This window comes from Channa argus, chromosome 7, assembly GCF_033026475.1.
Source record: "Channa argus isolate prfri chromosome 7, Channa argus male v1.0, whole genome shotgun sequence".
NCBI classification, from domain to species: Eukaryota; Metazoa; Chordata; class Actinopteri; order Anabantiformes; family Channidae; genus Channa; species Channa argus.
Window position 1 is genome coordinate 9,621,108 of NC_090203.1, and position 15,611 is coordinate 9,636,718.

General features: G+C 44.6%; 1 protein-coding gene across 6 annotated transcripts in view; it reads right to left on the reverse strand.

Moving 5' to 3' along the window:
* The window catches only part of pou2f2b (POU class 2 homeobox 2b), a 45,137-nt gene extending 29,862 nt beyond the window's left edge, over positions 1-15,275 (reverse strand). For 2 of the 6 annotated variants that reach the window (XM_067509480.1, XM_067509479.1), the window contains exon 1: positions 13,809-15,257. In XM_067509480.1, coding sequence (XP_067365581.1) covers positions 13,809-13,908 — 100 coding nt within the window. In that variant the 5' untranslated portion in view covers positions 13,909-15,257. Of the gene's footprint in view, positions 1-13,808 lie in introns of all 6 variants that reach the window. The other 4 variants (XM_067509474.1, XM_067509473.1, XM_067509476.1 and 1 more) reach the window with 4 other exon arrangements.
* Positions 15,276-15,611: the final 336 nt, after the last annotated feature.

Sequence of the window (15,611 nt, forward strand, 5' to 3'; positions counted from 1 at the left end):
TTTTAATGTTTCTGTCCTATATACAACACTCACTGCACATTTAGCACCCTTTTACCAGATCAAGCATGTGTTCAAGTGTGTGTTGATGGCATGACCAGACATGATGTGCCATGTTAAAGGACACAATTCTTTGCAGTATTTACACAGTTTTACATCAAAACTGTAGTGACAGTAGCTTTTGGTTGAGCCATGTTTCCCCACACATCAGATTAAATCCTTATAGATTGGTTAGATTACAGATTAGATTAGGTAGATTAGATCACTGTTAGTCATTGATGTCTACCTTGATGTCACAAATGCAAGTGATGAGAGATCATAGTTAGCTGGTGACAGGCCTCAGGCCAGATGAGGGTACATTGGGTATACAGTATATAAATCAGGGCGCAGGCCAGATGAGGACTTTAGTAACATCAAGGTAGGCAGTCAAGAACAACAAGATCCCACTGATTAACCAAAGGGCTGCACACAAACAGTGGTCAAACAGCAACTAAACCACAACATCAGCGTCTGTGTGTTTACATCTGTAGGGCGGGCGGGCTGGGCCCTGACTCTCACGGTAATCGATGAACAAGGGAGGAAAGGGAGGTAGCGGGCGAGACAGGAATGTGTGCGGGGGAGGGCAGGGGGAGAAAATCGGTAAAGAAAGCAGGTTATCTTCCGTCATTAGAGGAGGGGGAATCCCCGTCTGGAGAGGTGGAGGGTGGGGCAGGTGAGGAGGGGTGAGGGAAGACCGGGGTTCATTGATAAAAAGGGAGAGAGGGAGGGCGGGAGAACGGAGAGGGGAGACTATGTTTGGCATCGAGAGAGAGCAGACAATTATCTGTATTGATTAGAGCGGCCCAGTACTGTGAAGACTGAGAAAACTATGACTGGATCAATAGAGAGAGAGACACACAGAGAGAGAGAGAGAGAGAGAGAGAGAGAGAGAGAGAGAGAGAGAGAGAGAGGGTCGATAGACCAGTGGTGAGAAACAAACGAAAGAGATAAAAGATACATATAGTGACAAACGTAAAGAAATTAGACATTATTTATGGTGCAAAGCGACGTCAAAAAGACCCAGTATAAATGGTAAGAGGGAAGTTGGGGGGGAGACAGGCAGAGTCAATGAAAGCACAAAGAGACACATTAAATTGTTGATGTCATTACTCTTTATCATTGATTTGTCAGCACAACCAAAGAATTCATTCAACAAACCCACCAGTGGCCCTCCCATCACCACAGCTCAGTTAAGCAGAGAGAAAGCAGAGACTGGAAAGACATTAACTAAATACACACTGAGTGACCACAACTTGACCACTGAGGCCGCGGGACACAGACAAACCTGACAACCTACTGAAAACTGTCTGTCAGTTCTGCAACATTGACAGGTACTTAGAAAACTTTTCCCAAGCTGCAGTCACATTTATTCCAATGTAAACTGCAGAGTGAATATACAGTATCAAAAGGTTTTCTGGGATTAGTGTTTTGGGGTCCAGAGAGCAAGCATGCACAGTCCTTTTTGTCCAGCTGAGCTAACTAAGAGCATAGATGCATGCACGTTTGAAACTGTCTGTGGCTGTACCGTCTCACTGTTATTGCTGTTCGGTGTTCTGCTCGCTAAGTTTCTGATTGTTCATCATGTGTCTTGTTTTATTGATTGCTGGTTGTCGTGTCAGTCGGACTGGTGTTGTTTTGTTGTTGTGTTTGTTTTAAATGAACCCTGATGGAATCTATCAAATGGAAACATGAAGTAAACGTTTGTTTACTTAAATTGTCTTTTGTATTCTACAAATTAAATATAATTTTTTCATTATACACTTGTATAGTACTACAACTGCATTGTGTAGTGCACAGCAAATAACTTTTAGAAGATATACAGTTTTTTTGTAATACTTCCCATTTACATGTACAAAATGCTTTGGAAATATTTTTAATCCTGGCAATGCAGACGAAGCAAATCGGAATCAGAGCTTGAGAGAAAGAGAGAAGCGAGAAAGAGTTGAGATGAGGGAGGGGAAGAGTGTAGTGGAGGGAGCTATGAAAAATATCAGGAGGGAGGTAGTGTTTAGGTAGGGGGCCTTGCTTTGGGGCCTCTTTTTGCCCAGAACAAAAACCAAAATGTTTGAATAGGGGTGGAACAAAAGGCACACGATGGGAAACACAAGAGTGACAACCTGTGCTGAGTAAAAACATCCTCCTGGCACACACACACACACACACACACACACACACACACACACACGCACGCACTTACACAACCACACACGCCTTAATCCCTAATCAGATCCCATTGAGTGTGTGCGCAAGTACCCACTCACAACACCTCCGATTGCAACTTAAATTTCTTAGAATCCTTGGCCCCATTACCCAGGCAACCCAGACCCACACCACTCACAGGCCCCGACATGGGGGACCGCATCTGTCATTCCTTCGTTGATTGGACATTATAGCATGACAGAATTCTACTTCTTCTAGCCTCCTGATGTCTTTTAACAATGAAGAGAAGCATATTGTCAGAAAAGGTTTATACAAAAGTAAAACAAATATATGAAAAAACATAAACTCTGAATGGGGTAGCTGGGAAAGATATTAAGGAAACCTTTGGTAAGGGCAGAAAATGTCAGGTTTGACAAATGACCTTTTAAACATGGAGCAGATGTAGAGAGTCATGTACACTGTGGACAGAGGGCAGCTCAACTGTCTGTCTCTTAACAGCTAGTGAAAAGATAAGCGTCACCGTTACATACTATTAAAAATGATTCTCTTACAGAGTTCAAATCCAGGTCCAAACCGAACCATACAAACCAAAGTGACTGCTAAATAAAGCAGTGAATTTTATTCTAGCAGGAAGATAGTGTAAAAGCAATTTTAGGTGTTTAATAAGGAGAAAGGAGCAAAGAGAGAAAATAATGTACCAAAGCATTTGAAATGGGGCTAAATAGATGGAAAAAAATACTACAATGTAGTGAGGAAAAAAATCTGACAAAGACAGAAAGGTGGGAGAGCAGGACATAAATTACAGGTGTAGAGTTATGCATGCATGACATCACTGGACCCCTCCTCCAGCTCTTGGGAATGGGCACCTTGGAAACAGTCGCTAAGGGAACAGAGAGAGAGAGAGAGAGAGAGAGGGGTGGACAAGATGAGTGAAAAAAAAATCAAAAGGTAAAATGAAACAGCAGACTTAACCCCACTAAGAACATACGTAGGAAAAAAGTGTATTCGAGAAAACTGTTCAACCTGTAACAAACTAGCATTTGCTTTCCTTGTGTCCTATTCACCAAATGGGCCACCTCTCCTCATAAAGGGTGAAAAAGCAAGCTCCGTCACAGCTAAAGCCTGTATTGTCCTCCTCCCCCATATACTGTGACCTCTCATCCACTCCAGTCATTTAGAGAAGGGAGATTTAGTGCAGCCGAGATGCAGCCTGATGGTAAAAACCAGCACATGATAGAGAGGCAGACATGGCCTCGGGTCTCTGGTTTAACACATGGAGGAATATTGATGGAAAAACATGTTGATGGACAAAGAGAAGCTGGTATAGTGCAATGCTGGCTGTTAATGTATATGGGTGCTTGGAGGTCATCTTGACCAAGAAGCTAGATGCTCTGTAAGTGGATTGCTAAATTGAAGTTAACACACAACACCCACTTTGGTCTATTGAGGCGTCAGACTAACAAACACACATGCCCACGCCCACAGGAAAGTACTGCTGTGCCATTCAGACCTCAGCAAACTCTCCTTATCCCTACAGGCAATCAAATGTCCACACACACACACACACAGCCGCTAAATGAAGCACTCTGACTGCCTCTGTCTTCTCCTTTGACCAATTCAGTCTCAGCTCCCAACTTCAAAGTCTGACCAACATTACTGCATCATATCCTCACACCAAATAGCCGGAGCTGAAATGTATTTTGCATCACCAAGGTGTTGCTGACTTTACACATACCATACATGCATTTACATAGCATACTTTTGCACGTAACATACAAATATATAAATATCAAAGGCTGGGATGCAATATAGATTTGGTATGTGTGATCAATATCTGTTGCTGAATAAAACATGCTTCTGACTTTTGACAGGCCGATTTGAAATGGAAATACTATGCTAATACAAAAGACTTCAGTGAGATTGGCCCTGAACCCTCCACATACCGGCAGTTTGCCGTTAGACACTCTCACCTGCACTCTCCATAATGTATGAGCTGCCTGAATATATATCACCGCCTGCATAGCTTGCTCAATGCAGAAACACACCATTGTGGGCACATATGCACAAGATAGCAATGCACACCTGCATGCTGGCACAAAAGGACACACCACAGTTCACCATAGCTGAACACCAAACAACCTGAAGACACAGACTCCATGGTGGGAGTCTGATATCATACACGTAGAAAAGAAAGAAATACACAGAGAAAAAACTTTGAAAAAGAAAAGAAATAAGGAAAAACTTTGATGTAATTTAAAAGAACTGTTTGGCAACCTTAAATGTTCTACTTTCTATTTACAGACAGGATCTTGCCAATAAATAGGACATAACTGTCTTGAAAGCTTTAATTGCTGCAAAACATAGGGGCCACATCCAGTAAAAACTAAAACACACAGTTTTTCTTCTTTGATGAAGTGGTGTGAGACACAGAGGCAGTGCTTAATCAAAACACTGGTAAACCATCTTGATTTTCTAGGCTTTCAGCAGGAAACAGGGTCAGGGTTGCAGAACAACTCAGTGTGAACTGGTCTGGAATTTTTGTGTGATTATGTGTGTGATAGCTAGTGTGTGTGTACGGGGTCGGCTGATTGTTTGTGAAAGACCATGTCAGTGGTGTTTGTGCCAATTAATACACACAGTGGAGTTAGCCGAAGCAAGGAATGAGCAATGGAAAGTTATGGATGGAAAGGTAGTCGACCAGTTGTTATTACTGCTAAGAACATTACAGCAGGGCAGGTTATGATTTACATCATAATGATAGTCAGTCATAAATGTGCATTTACAGGGTAATGTGTCTGTTTTAGAAGACAACTGAATTTACTTAGAATTTCTATCTCTCTGTCTTTCTGGCCCTACTTGTCTTTAACCTTGGCCTCTGGTGCTTCTGCCTATCGCAATAAAGTCACCCCTCCTCCTCTTTACCCCTCCCTCTCTCTTTCTTTTCCTCCTCCTCCTTCTCTCTGTCTCTGTCTGTCCCTCCGGCACCACTGTTGTCCACTGTTCCACTCATTCATAGTAAACACTATTGATTTTCAGCAGGGAAAATAAAAAAAAAGGCCATGAATTTTAATGCCCCTATCTGTCCCCTTCTACATCTCTTCCTATCCCCCTACCTCTCCCTTTCCTTTACCCCTCTTCACTACTACCACCACTACCTCCACCTCCACCCTTTCTTTCCTGAGGGGAGGATAAAGAGATGGGGATCGTGTGTGAGTGTGAGCACCGTATGTGTGAGTGTAAGGTGGTGGTATGGGGAGGGGGGTGCATTTCTCATTTCCCAGCTGTGCCTCTCTCACACACAACTGCTCCCCCCACCATCTTCCTCACCCCCTGCACCTCTCTTTCTCTCCATCCTACCCCTCTCTCCTTCTCCTCTGTTCATCTTCTTGTGTACACACACTTAAACAATCACATGCGCACACACCATGAGAGATACAGTTAGCCCGTTGGTCAAGGCTGGATACAGGCAAAACAAATATTTACATAAAGGCCCTGATTTACACACACATATAAACACACACAGGAACTGTGAGCCACACAAGCCGTTCACCAGCGCCACAGAATCAAGTAGTTAAATTTTCTCCATTTCACTTTATTCTTTTTCTTACTGATAACTTCCATGCTCTCAATCCTCTGTCTACTTTCAAACAGGCCCCCCTCCTTCTTTGTCGCTTGCCTTTCTTTTCTCTGCCTCTCTTGCCCAACTTCACTTTCTCTTCTGCTCTGTGTATTGATTTTGCTATAAGCGGTGTCCCGGTTGCGACAGGTTAGCGCAGGCAGACAAAGGCAGACTTCATCAACCAGCGTTAAACACAGGAGCCACGTCCTCAATAATCACTCCATCACAGAAAAGAGGACGAGAGAGAGAGAGAGGGGGGGAGCGTAGAGGAGCATGCAGAGAGTATTGACAAATAGTGAGGCGTAAAGCAGAAGCTGAAAAAGGTGTTGGAGTACTTTCAAGGTTGTCCTTTCATTTTCTTTGATTGGTAGGAATAACACATGCACTGTAGTGTCAAATTTGTGATTCTGTTGCATGGTCTTTGTGGCATTTTGTGGAGTGTTTTATTCAAACTTTATAAAATTTAGTTCTGCACTATTTATGGCACATGCACACATGAGGGATGTTTAGTGCAAGACCGGCATCGATTAGTGTCTTTTTTAATTTTCTGGCTGGTGCCAAAGCAGGAATTTTCATCTTCTAACCTCATTATAACAGCCAGCATATGTAGACTTGGTTGCTTTTTAAAACAGTACTAATTTATGTCTGCCTGTGTGTATGCATGTGCACAGCTGTGCGTGCACGTACCCAGTCAGTTTTCATCTCCACCTAATCTCCTGCTTCTAATTCAGAGTGTACATTGAGTAGTCTAATAGGATGTGACTGGAGCGCCTGCTGCAGCGCTAGCTACCTAGCCGCTAATGAGAGGGCCGCCACAGCCAGAGAATCAAAGCGCTTCATCAGCACTCCTAATTACTGTAAACCTCATTAACTGGCTGGAGAGCTAACATCTGCTCTTGCTAACAAAGTCCTTCCAAATATAACACAGAACTGTTATAATCAATCTGTTACCACACCCAGGGATTGCACTGTTGCAATATTGTAATTGTAATGACAGCAAATGTGGTTTGTTGTTATTCAGGTTGAAATGAAGAGCAGAGAAAAAGATACAAGCGGACATTCAAAATTGTAACAATAATCAGTATAGCTTTTGTCCGCTGGGTCTGTATAAAAGGTTGTCAGTGAAGTTTCACAGTACTCTGAGGTCTGGGGGTGCTAATGTTGCCCATCTATGGAGCAGCAGGTGTGTGGACAGCAGGTTTCCATGTAGCTCTGTCTGTTTGCCTGCTTACCCCCTCTCTATCTCTGATCAAAGCACTTCCTTTCAATTCCCCCATAACCACCTTCTGCTGTTCTCGCTCTCCTCCACCTCCCATGGCCTCCACCTTCTCCCCCTATCATAATTTGACTGATGATTACACTTGTCACTCAAGGCAGCATGTGGCCAATTAGGAAAAGGGCTGACAGGGAGGGAGGGGAGGGGTGACCAGGGGCAGGAAATTTGGATTACAACTTTTAGTTGCTGGTTCCACTCTGGTAGCCTTTTTAGCTCTTATCTGTGGGAGAAACAAATATTCGTTTCTGTTCAATTTTCCTTAAGAGACTCAAGAAAAAGCCAAGAGCCATTCTTTCTCCCCCTCTTTCTGATGCTCCGGCCTTGTCTCACACTCTCTTGGCCACTTCAGTATTTCTCCATGTTCCAGAGTAATCACAGACTCATTTAAAGTCACTTTTGTACACTACCTCTGACTGGTGGTTAAGAGTGTGAGCGCAGACTAGGCTTTTATGGGCCTTAATGTGTCCTAGAGACACTTTGGCAACCAGGCTGCTGCTGCCGAAGATGCAAGGAGAGAAAGGGAGGTAGAGAGGGGGGGAAGAAGAGAGAACAGGGCATATGAGACCAAGAGCCGTGGCGACTTAACCAGGCTGAAAAAAGGGGGAACGAAAGAGGATGAAAGAGGAGGGTGGAGAGGGACGTGCACTACAAAATGGATAGAACATGGGAGCGTCAAAAGAAAGGGGAGAGAGAGGTCACATAGTCACTCCCTCGGCATCCCCTCGCTCACCTCCTCCCTCAACCTCTTTACCAGCAGACAAAGGGACACAGGGTTGCAGCCCTTGTACATAAGAAGGAGGGGTTTACATCTCTCCCCGACACCCCCACATCTGCCCCCTAATAGTTACAGACAACCAGTGAATATGGCTGGTATGGATAAATGTAGGTACAAACAAAGACAGGCTGGAGTAACACATTGGAGGTTTGTTCAAAATGCTAATTTAGAAAGAGAAAAGTTTCTGGAATATGCTTTTAGGTTTACAATTAATTACATGCATTTTTTTTTCAACTTTGGAGCATTGTAAACATTCTGACACTTGACACTTGACAAGCAATCAGAAAAAGTGTGGGACAATACACTTAGAAAAGACGTGTAAGAAAGGGGAGAATAGATGGTGGCAGATTAATTTAACAGATTCATTTGAGAGCAGCAGTCCTGCCTGGGAGAAGGATGAAGAACAGGAAGGATAGAGAGGATAAAGAAAAAGGGAAAATGCCGAGAAGAGAAAGAGAGGACAGAGATTAAACATGTATTTAACTCTCTCACAGAGCTGAGCTGCTTTTGGGGGAGTCTCTGTATGTGTGTGTGTGTGTGTGTGTGTGTGTGTGTGTGTGTGTGTGTGTGTGTGTGTGTGTGTGTGTGTGTGTGTGTGTGTGTGTGTGTGTGTGTGTGTGTGGCTTCACCTTAAAACCCGATCACACTCAAACACTCTCACTCTGAAGGACAGCCATAGAACCCCAGAGGTTAATAGGACCCTTTCATTACCATAAATCTTATCAGCTAAATGAAACGGAGAGAAGGACCCCTGATTTAGTCGTCTCTCTGCTGGGCTAAGGGGAGACACCCAATCAAACCTCTGGATTTTATTGGTCTTTTTTATTATCTAAATGTACTGGCACATGAGAGGGGTGGCAGAGGTGACAGCCTGCGGCAATCAACAACAAAAAAGACAGCAGCTGGCGAGAACATGTTGTTGGTCTGTTTATGAGACCACAGTCATCTCAGCAAATAGACTCCTCAGACTATGTATGGTATGAAGAAATGCGTGAAGCTTTGGTGCTTCTGACCAAGGGAATGTAGTGAATCTTCCACTGTGCCATTGCACTGATATTTGAATAAATCAGGCAATCCTAGCTAATAAAGTGTTCAATATGGCCAGTAGCCAGAGTTCGAAGGCTTGCTTCATCTTCCTAGTGTGATGTAGATGATTGGTGGCGTGCGGTGCAGCCCACTTAAACCCTGTTCACAGCCAGGCCACCACTGACTGAGCGTTCACATAGAGTTAGAGTACGACGGGATGTCCCACATGTTGAGGTCAAGTATGTGTGTACATCATCTGTTTGATGTGGGAGGAGAGAGAGAAGGAGGCACCGGGACACGCAGAAAGAGTTACAAATCAATAGCCAGGATGGTGTCAGGTCGTTTGTTTATTCCTGTTTGATGTGATGATTAACTGCACACGCGCACACATACACACACAGATGCTCTCACACTCCATCTCTCCCTCTCAGGTGATAGGTCTGATTAAGTGTCCTGCTCACCCAGCCCCTGATTAGGACTAATGCTGGGCTGTATTTCACTGGACACAGCGAACAACAGCACAAAATTATTCCACCAGTATCTTTACAAATGTGTGCCAACTCAGCGCTAGCCTGTAGAGGAATACATTTCCATGATTTGCTTGCTATACCCAGCTGTTAAATTTGTGTCTTTATGTGTGTTTTAAAAAGATTTGTGGAAAGGTCTATGCTTGGTGCAAAAGAGTGTTTGTGTGTGAGTGTGTGGCTCAACACATGGCTGATGAGGATGTGGTGTAAATGTGTGTGTCCCGTTCCCTAGGAGAAACTCCATACTGAGGCTAATGAGCTATGGGACCTCATCAGCATTAACACTACATTAGTCTTAACCATCACACACGTAAGTGCACACACATACATCCTGACACTATATAAAAATATAACCTATTGGCCCATATGCACACCTGCACAAATCCATAAAAAGGTAAACAGTAATAGGATTATAAAGAATGATTAAATCCTGCTGTAACTCAAATAACACCTCATCATTATATGCTTACAGACTTTGGTTTGGTTTAATCCAAAGCCATGTAAAAGGCTTTAATTCCCAAATGCTGTATCAATGCTAAGAGAATATCATTAGCTTTAGTATATAAATACAAGACCGGGTGTTATATTGTCATGAACATGCTCTTGATGTTGCCAGATGATTTTATTAATATCCTATGATGACCTTTTAAAATTCATTTTGATTAGGTTGTCGTACGATTGTACTCTCAATACATAAATGCATCTCTTAAACATGAGGTTTCACTGCTGTGGCTCCGTTAGGTCACGTTGTTAAAGTGTGTCAGGGGCATCTACGTGAGCCTAATATACGTAAATAGGCGAACCAATAGCCCATTAGCTCCTAAAAAGCATTCTGCCATCAGCTTGCTGCATTCTGAGCCCTGTGGCTGGCTCATATACTGCAATCTAATTCACTACCATAGGGAGAGAAGCGGAGAGGCGGGAGAGAGAACTGTATTGTGACAGAGAGCAAGAGCAAGTAGGAGGGAAAGGGAAAAGGAGAGAGAGGGCTACAGAGAAGGAGAGAGGTAGCTTAATGCAATAAAGCATGTAGTATTGACATCTTTCTCGTGTCTATTGATTCCCCATTATGTTGCTAACAAACCCAGGTTGACATTTTGTCATTTGCAATCATGTTAACACTGCGACTTGCACGCTCCCCTCCACAAGCCGATCTATACCTACACACACTAGTTTTTATGTCTGCTCATGCTTGTGCACACACACACAAAGACACACACACAGACACATATGCAATCTTTCTCTTTCTTCGTCACACACAGAGCAAATGGGTAAACACATGCATGGCCTCACATCATGTGGCAATCGAACGCTTGTGCCAGTGCTTCGTGCACATGTACAGTAGGAATGTTTTGAAAGTAGCCAAGAAGTCCAGACAGAGAACTCTAGATATGCTGATTGATAGATGACGGTTGAGCATTTGCCTGAAATAAAAATATTAGATTTGCATGTTTTTCATCAGGAAATCTGATGATGAATACCAGTATCAGTAACTGTGTTGTTAAATGTTAATCTTTTTGAAATGCAGAGACAGTGAAAGCTCCACAAAGGCTGAAGTGTGTGAGAGTACAAGAGTGTGTGTGTGAAAGAGAGAGTTGGACACTATATGGTAGAAGATAGTGGTTAATGGTGTGTGACAGAAGGTTCATAGCTGAGATAAACTGAATCTACAGTAGGTGTGTGTGTGTGTTTGTGTGTGTGAGAACGAGAGAGAGAGAGCGAGAGAGAAGCAGTCTCCAGTCTCCTTGATGTGCCATCATATCATATGAAGCCCTGCGCCATGTGGGAAACCTGCGGTTTCTCTTCTATGTCCCATTAAACTTTCATACACCAGTTAATGCTGATGGCTTCACAAACCACTTTACAACACACACACAGTTCACATAACAGGGGCCCTGACCTGTACCTTCACAGACACAATGCCATTAAAAATAGAACAAAACCTGGATCTGTTAGAGCACCTCGCTATCCAGGTGGAAAATGGTCTATCGTGCTTGTTTTATGCTTTATCTGTTTCATTACAGTGTGTATGTATGTACATGTGTGTGTCTGTCCACAGGGGTTGTGCATGAGTGCTTGAGCCCTGTTGTAACATGAAAGAGAATAAAAACACAGGGGGCAGAGAAGGGTCAGGTTGGGCTGAGTCAAACACTGCCGCTGTGACCTCTGACCCAGCACAGAGCTCCAACTCAAAGGAGTCAAGGATCTGCCACCAGTCAAAGAGACAAGTTAAGAGCTTGAGTCAAGAGCCCTACAAATCAGTGTGCAAGTAAGATGTCTGGTGTGAACTATGTGTGGCGGCTGGGAAAGCACAGATTCGAGAGCACGACAACACCTCCTCGCTGAGTCAACTTTATTTACATACATTTACTTATTGCTGCTTTCTCTTCTTGTGTGGAAAAAAACGGCGTGGTCTCGTTTCAATTTTTGGACGCTGGTGACCCTGCACACTTGTCGTGACAAACACTCGGAATTTGAAAAGGACAACACCTTGTGCTGCGTTATCAAAATGGAATAAAATCAGCATAGCATTGTGAAACGCTGTTATCCCACCATCTAAGGAATCCAACAGCCTGTGTACACATCCCATCAGTTTGCCTGCTTATTCAGATGCTGGCCCCGGCCCAGAACACTGCAACATAATGGCTCATCCGTGGTTTACTCTCACCTCTCAAGCTCAAACTGGGTTTTCCTTCTCCCTCCTCGTTTTTCACTCTGTCATCTACTCTTACTTTCACCCGCTTCTCTCTCTCTCTCCAGCTCTCTCTTTCCACTTTTTTTTATCTCATTCTGACATTCGCCATTCTTCAACGTGCGTAGCGTGAAAAGACTCCATCTCCCTGGACCCTGTTCCTTCCCACAGACACGCACACACTAACACTCCTCCAAGTCCTCCCTTCTCTGTATATATCTCTGGAGATATAGCAAGTAACAGCTCCCTCTCCCCCTCTATCACCTATCCCTTGACTGTCAAATGTTGTGCACTGATGACTGAGTGTAAGGGTGAAGCTGGGCATCTCTAAAATCAAATGGATTTGAACTGATCTGGAAATGAAAGGGAAGATGTGCACTTGAGGGTGGCGGTGCCTGCCTGGCCCTTTAAGAGCCCATCTAGCATGAAAGGGCCTTAAAGGTGCACGTTGGCCACATTCATACATCAATATGCAAGTTTCAGTGTGTATATTAATAAGTTGAGTCTAATAGCAAAATATTTAGCAAATAAAAGCCCAATGACCTAATATGGTGTTTTTCTTCATTTCCCTAGAAAAAAAAAACATACAACACATTGAAGCCAGTGATCCTGCCCTCTCCAAATAGCTGAGCAGCTGTTGCATGTCTGAGTAACAGTCAAAGCTGGACGGAGCTGCAGCTCTCTCACAACGACAGTCAGTGACACAGTGAAGCCGGCCTGGCTGCTCCCACCATGGATCCTTTTATTCCGCTTCAGCGCAGATGAAACGCAGACGGCGCCCGGGCCCCAGCCTACATCCTCCCCCTCCCTGACTCCACGGCCCCCCTGCTCCTCCGCTTTCAACCGTGCAGCCAGGCAGCAAACGGGACAGAGAGATGTAGTAAATAGTCTGTTCCCAGTGGTGTTTACAAGGGTGCGAGCCATGTAGTACCCTAAGCAGCGTGCATGTGAAAGCCGAAGCAGCTACCACGGTGAATCAGAGATGCTGTGGGAGCTCGAAGCCCAGTCACTAACTTGTATACACGAATAAAGTGCTATTACAAAACAACAAGAAATGTAAAAAAAATGAGAATAAATATGTTTTCCCATGTCGTACTGAGCGTTCGTACTCCTCCATGCACCTACTCTCTCCTTCTATCTCCTCCTCTCTCCCTGCTTCCACCGGCCCAGGAATCGATCTCCGCGGGATCGATAAGTTGGCATGAATATTCCCTGCCTGCCGAGAGTCTAGTTGGGGAGAGACGGAGGCTGAGGCTCAGGCGCAGGCAGTGGAGGAGAGGGGAAGGATGGGGACGGAGACGAGAGAGAAAACTACAGGGAGAAAGCAGCACATAGGTTGCGTGGACAACAAACACATGACTGAAAATAGTGGCGCATCGTTCCACAGAATGGACAGCGAAAACGGACATTTTACGCAGTTCATTTTTTAATCAATCTGGAAACGGCATCGCTTTCGGAAAAGCTTCTTTGATTTTAAAAGCCACCCCGCGAGTGCAAAGGACTCTGTTTAAGCCTTCAAAAGGAGCCCGAGGAGAAGTGTTCGTGTGTGTGTGTGTGTGAGTGTGTGTGTGTGTGTGAGAGTGTGCGCCGACAGCTCTGCCCGCTGCAAGTGCATCGCCACCGAGCAAGGCGGGGCGGGTCTGCATGGCTGAGCGACATGGAGGAGGTGTAGCAGGGAGAAGAGAAAAATGTCTTACCGGAGTTGGAGCGGAGAGCCAGAGGGGACTTGAGACGCCAGGCGTTGAGGTCAGGGGCAGTTCTCTGAAACACGAACGGCACCGGCAAAGGAACAAACATGATCTTCCTCAGGCTTCTTGTTTTGATGAAAATAATCTGACAGAAGTACTGTAATAAGCTCGGTCCTCCTCTGGAGCTTCTGTATCTTCGTCCGCTTCTCTGGTAGACAGCTTTGAGGAAATATTTGGTATGGAGAGCTCACAACATTCGCCGATAGGTGTGTACACATGTAGCCCAGCTGCACACTTTTATTTACATGTGATGATGTCGACTGGTGGCCGGCATTAGTTTTGGTGTAAATGTGCATAGAGCATATATGTAGGATGGTCCCTTGAGTGCAGCAGTGAGATTACAGTCCAGACTAACACACAGACGGACAGAGAGGAGAACGGACCTCACTTCTTTGGGCTACAGGAAAAAGTTGTGTTACAATTACAGGTCTCTAGCTCTAAAATTAAAGGCTGTGTGTCACCTGTCTGCTGTTGATGCACCTGCGTCTCTCTGCCACCTTTGCACTGCTAAACCGTTCTCCTTGAGTAAACATAGAGGCCCTGGAGCTTATTCCATCCCCTCACTCCTCAGTAAAATTTCCAATAGGTGTGAAAAGGCATGGGAACAGTCGCTTGCCTACTCCTGTAGTATCACTTGCTTTGCTTTGGTATTCGCTTTGCAATTTGAAAACAGCACAATAAAGTATGATACGTGTAGAAATAGACAAGACAGTGTAAAAGGCCAGCAGAGTTAGAAAGTCTTATTTGGATTTCTGTAGTATTTGGTTTGATCTGTGGTATTTGGTCTCTAGCTGCACGCCGTCTCCTCTCTCCTTTGCATGAAGGCTACATAAAGCTAAGACATTCACCCGCTCGCACAAAGCGGCGGATCTCGTCGTTTGAAACAGCTTCGTTAAGGGCTATCATCAACAAATACATAAACAAGTGAGGAAAAAGCTACGCTGACACACACACACACACACACACACGCACGCACGCACGCAGACACACAAACACAACGCGCGCTTGGCCCTGACGCTCCTCCCCCCTCGCTCTCTGTCACAAGGCAGTAATTAAAACGCAATCAATCGATAAATAAAGAAATAAATAAATACAGCGAATAAATAAATAATAATAAAAACACCGGTGAATCTCACACAGCAACGGAAATAAGGAAGCGTTGGTGTCGCGTTTTATCGGAACACTTGCCTATCTCCGTCCATCCGTCTGTGTGTCTGTTTTGTCTGTCTGTTTGTCCCCGTTATTATCTGGGAACCCCAATAGCTCATTCGACCCGGCTCCCTCCAGGATTGTAGCGATCTGCCACTAGGCTGGCCGCAACATTGAAGCGAGAGAGCACCCGCTACTACTCACACATCACCACCCCACCCCCGCGCCTCCCTCCCTCCATCGCTTCCTCCCTCCCCTCCTGTCTCCCACCCACCCACCCCCATCTCCCTCGTTTTCACTACCGCTGCAAAAGGTATCCTGTATTGATTTCTGGATCTTTTCCCCCCCTCTTAATAATACCGGCTATAATGATGCCAATGGTGATCAGTGCATTAGGCTACTGCTGGCCTGCCTGGGAAGGGATGAAGGCACAACAAAAAACAAAACAAAAAACAAAACATGGATACCTATAGATGCCTGAGGTTAATACCTACCAGGATACCCAGCATGCACACAATTAAGTTATGTCATTACTGCTGCTTTCAATAAGCCCTCCTGAGCAGACGAGACTTCATCATTAGGTTATTCAGATATACGGAGACA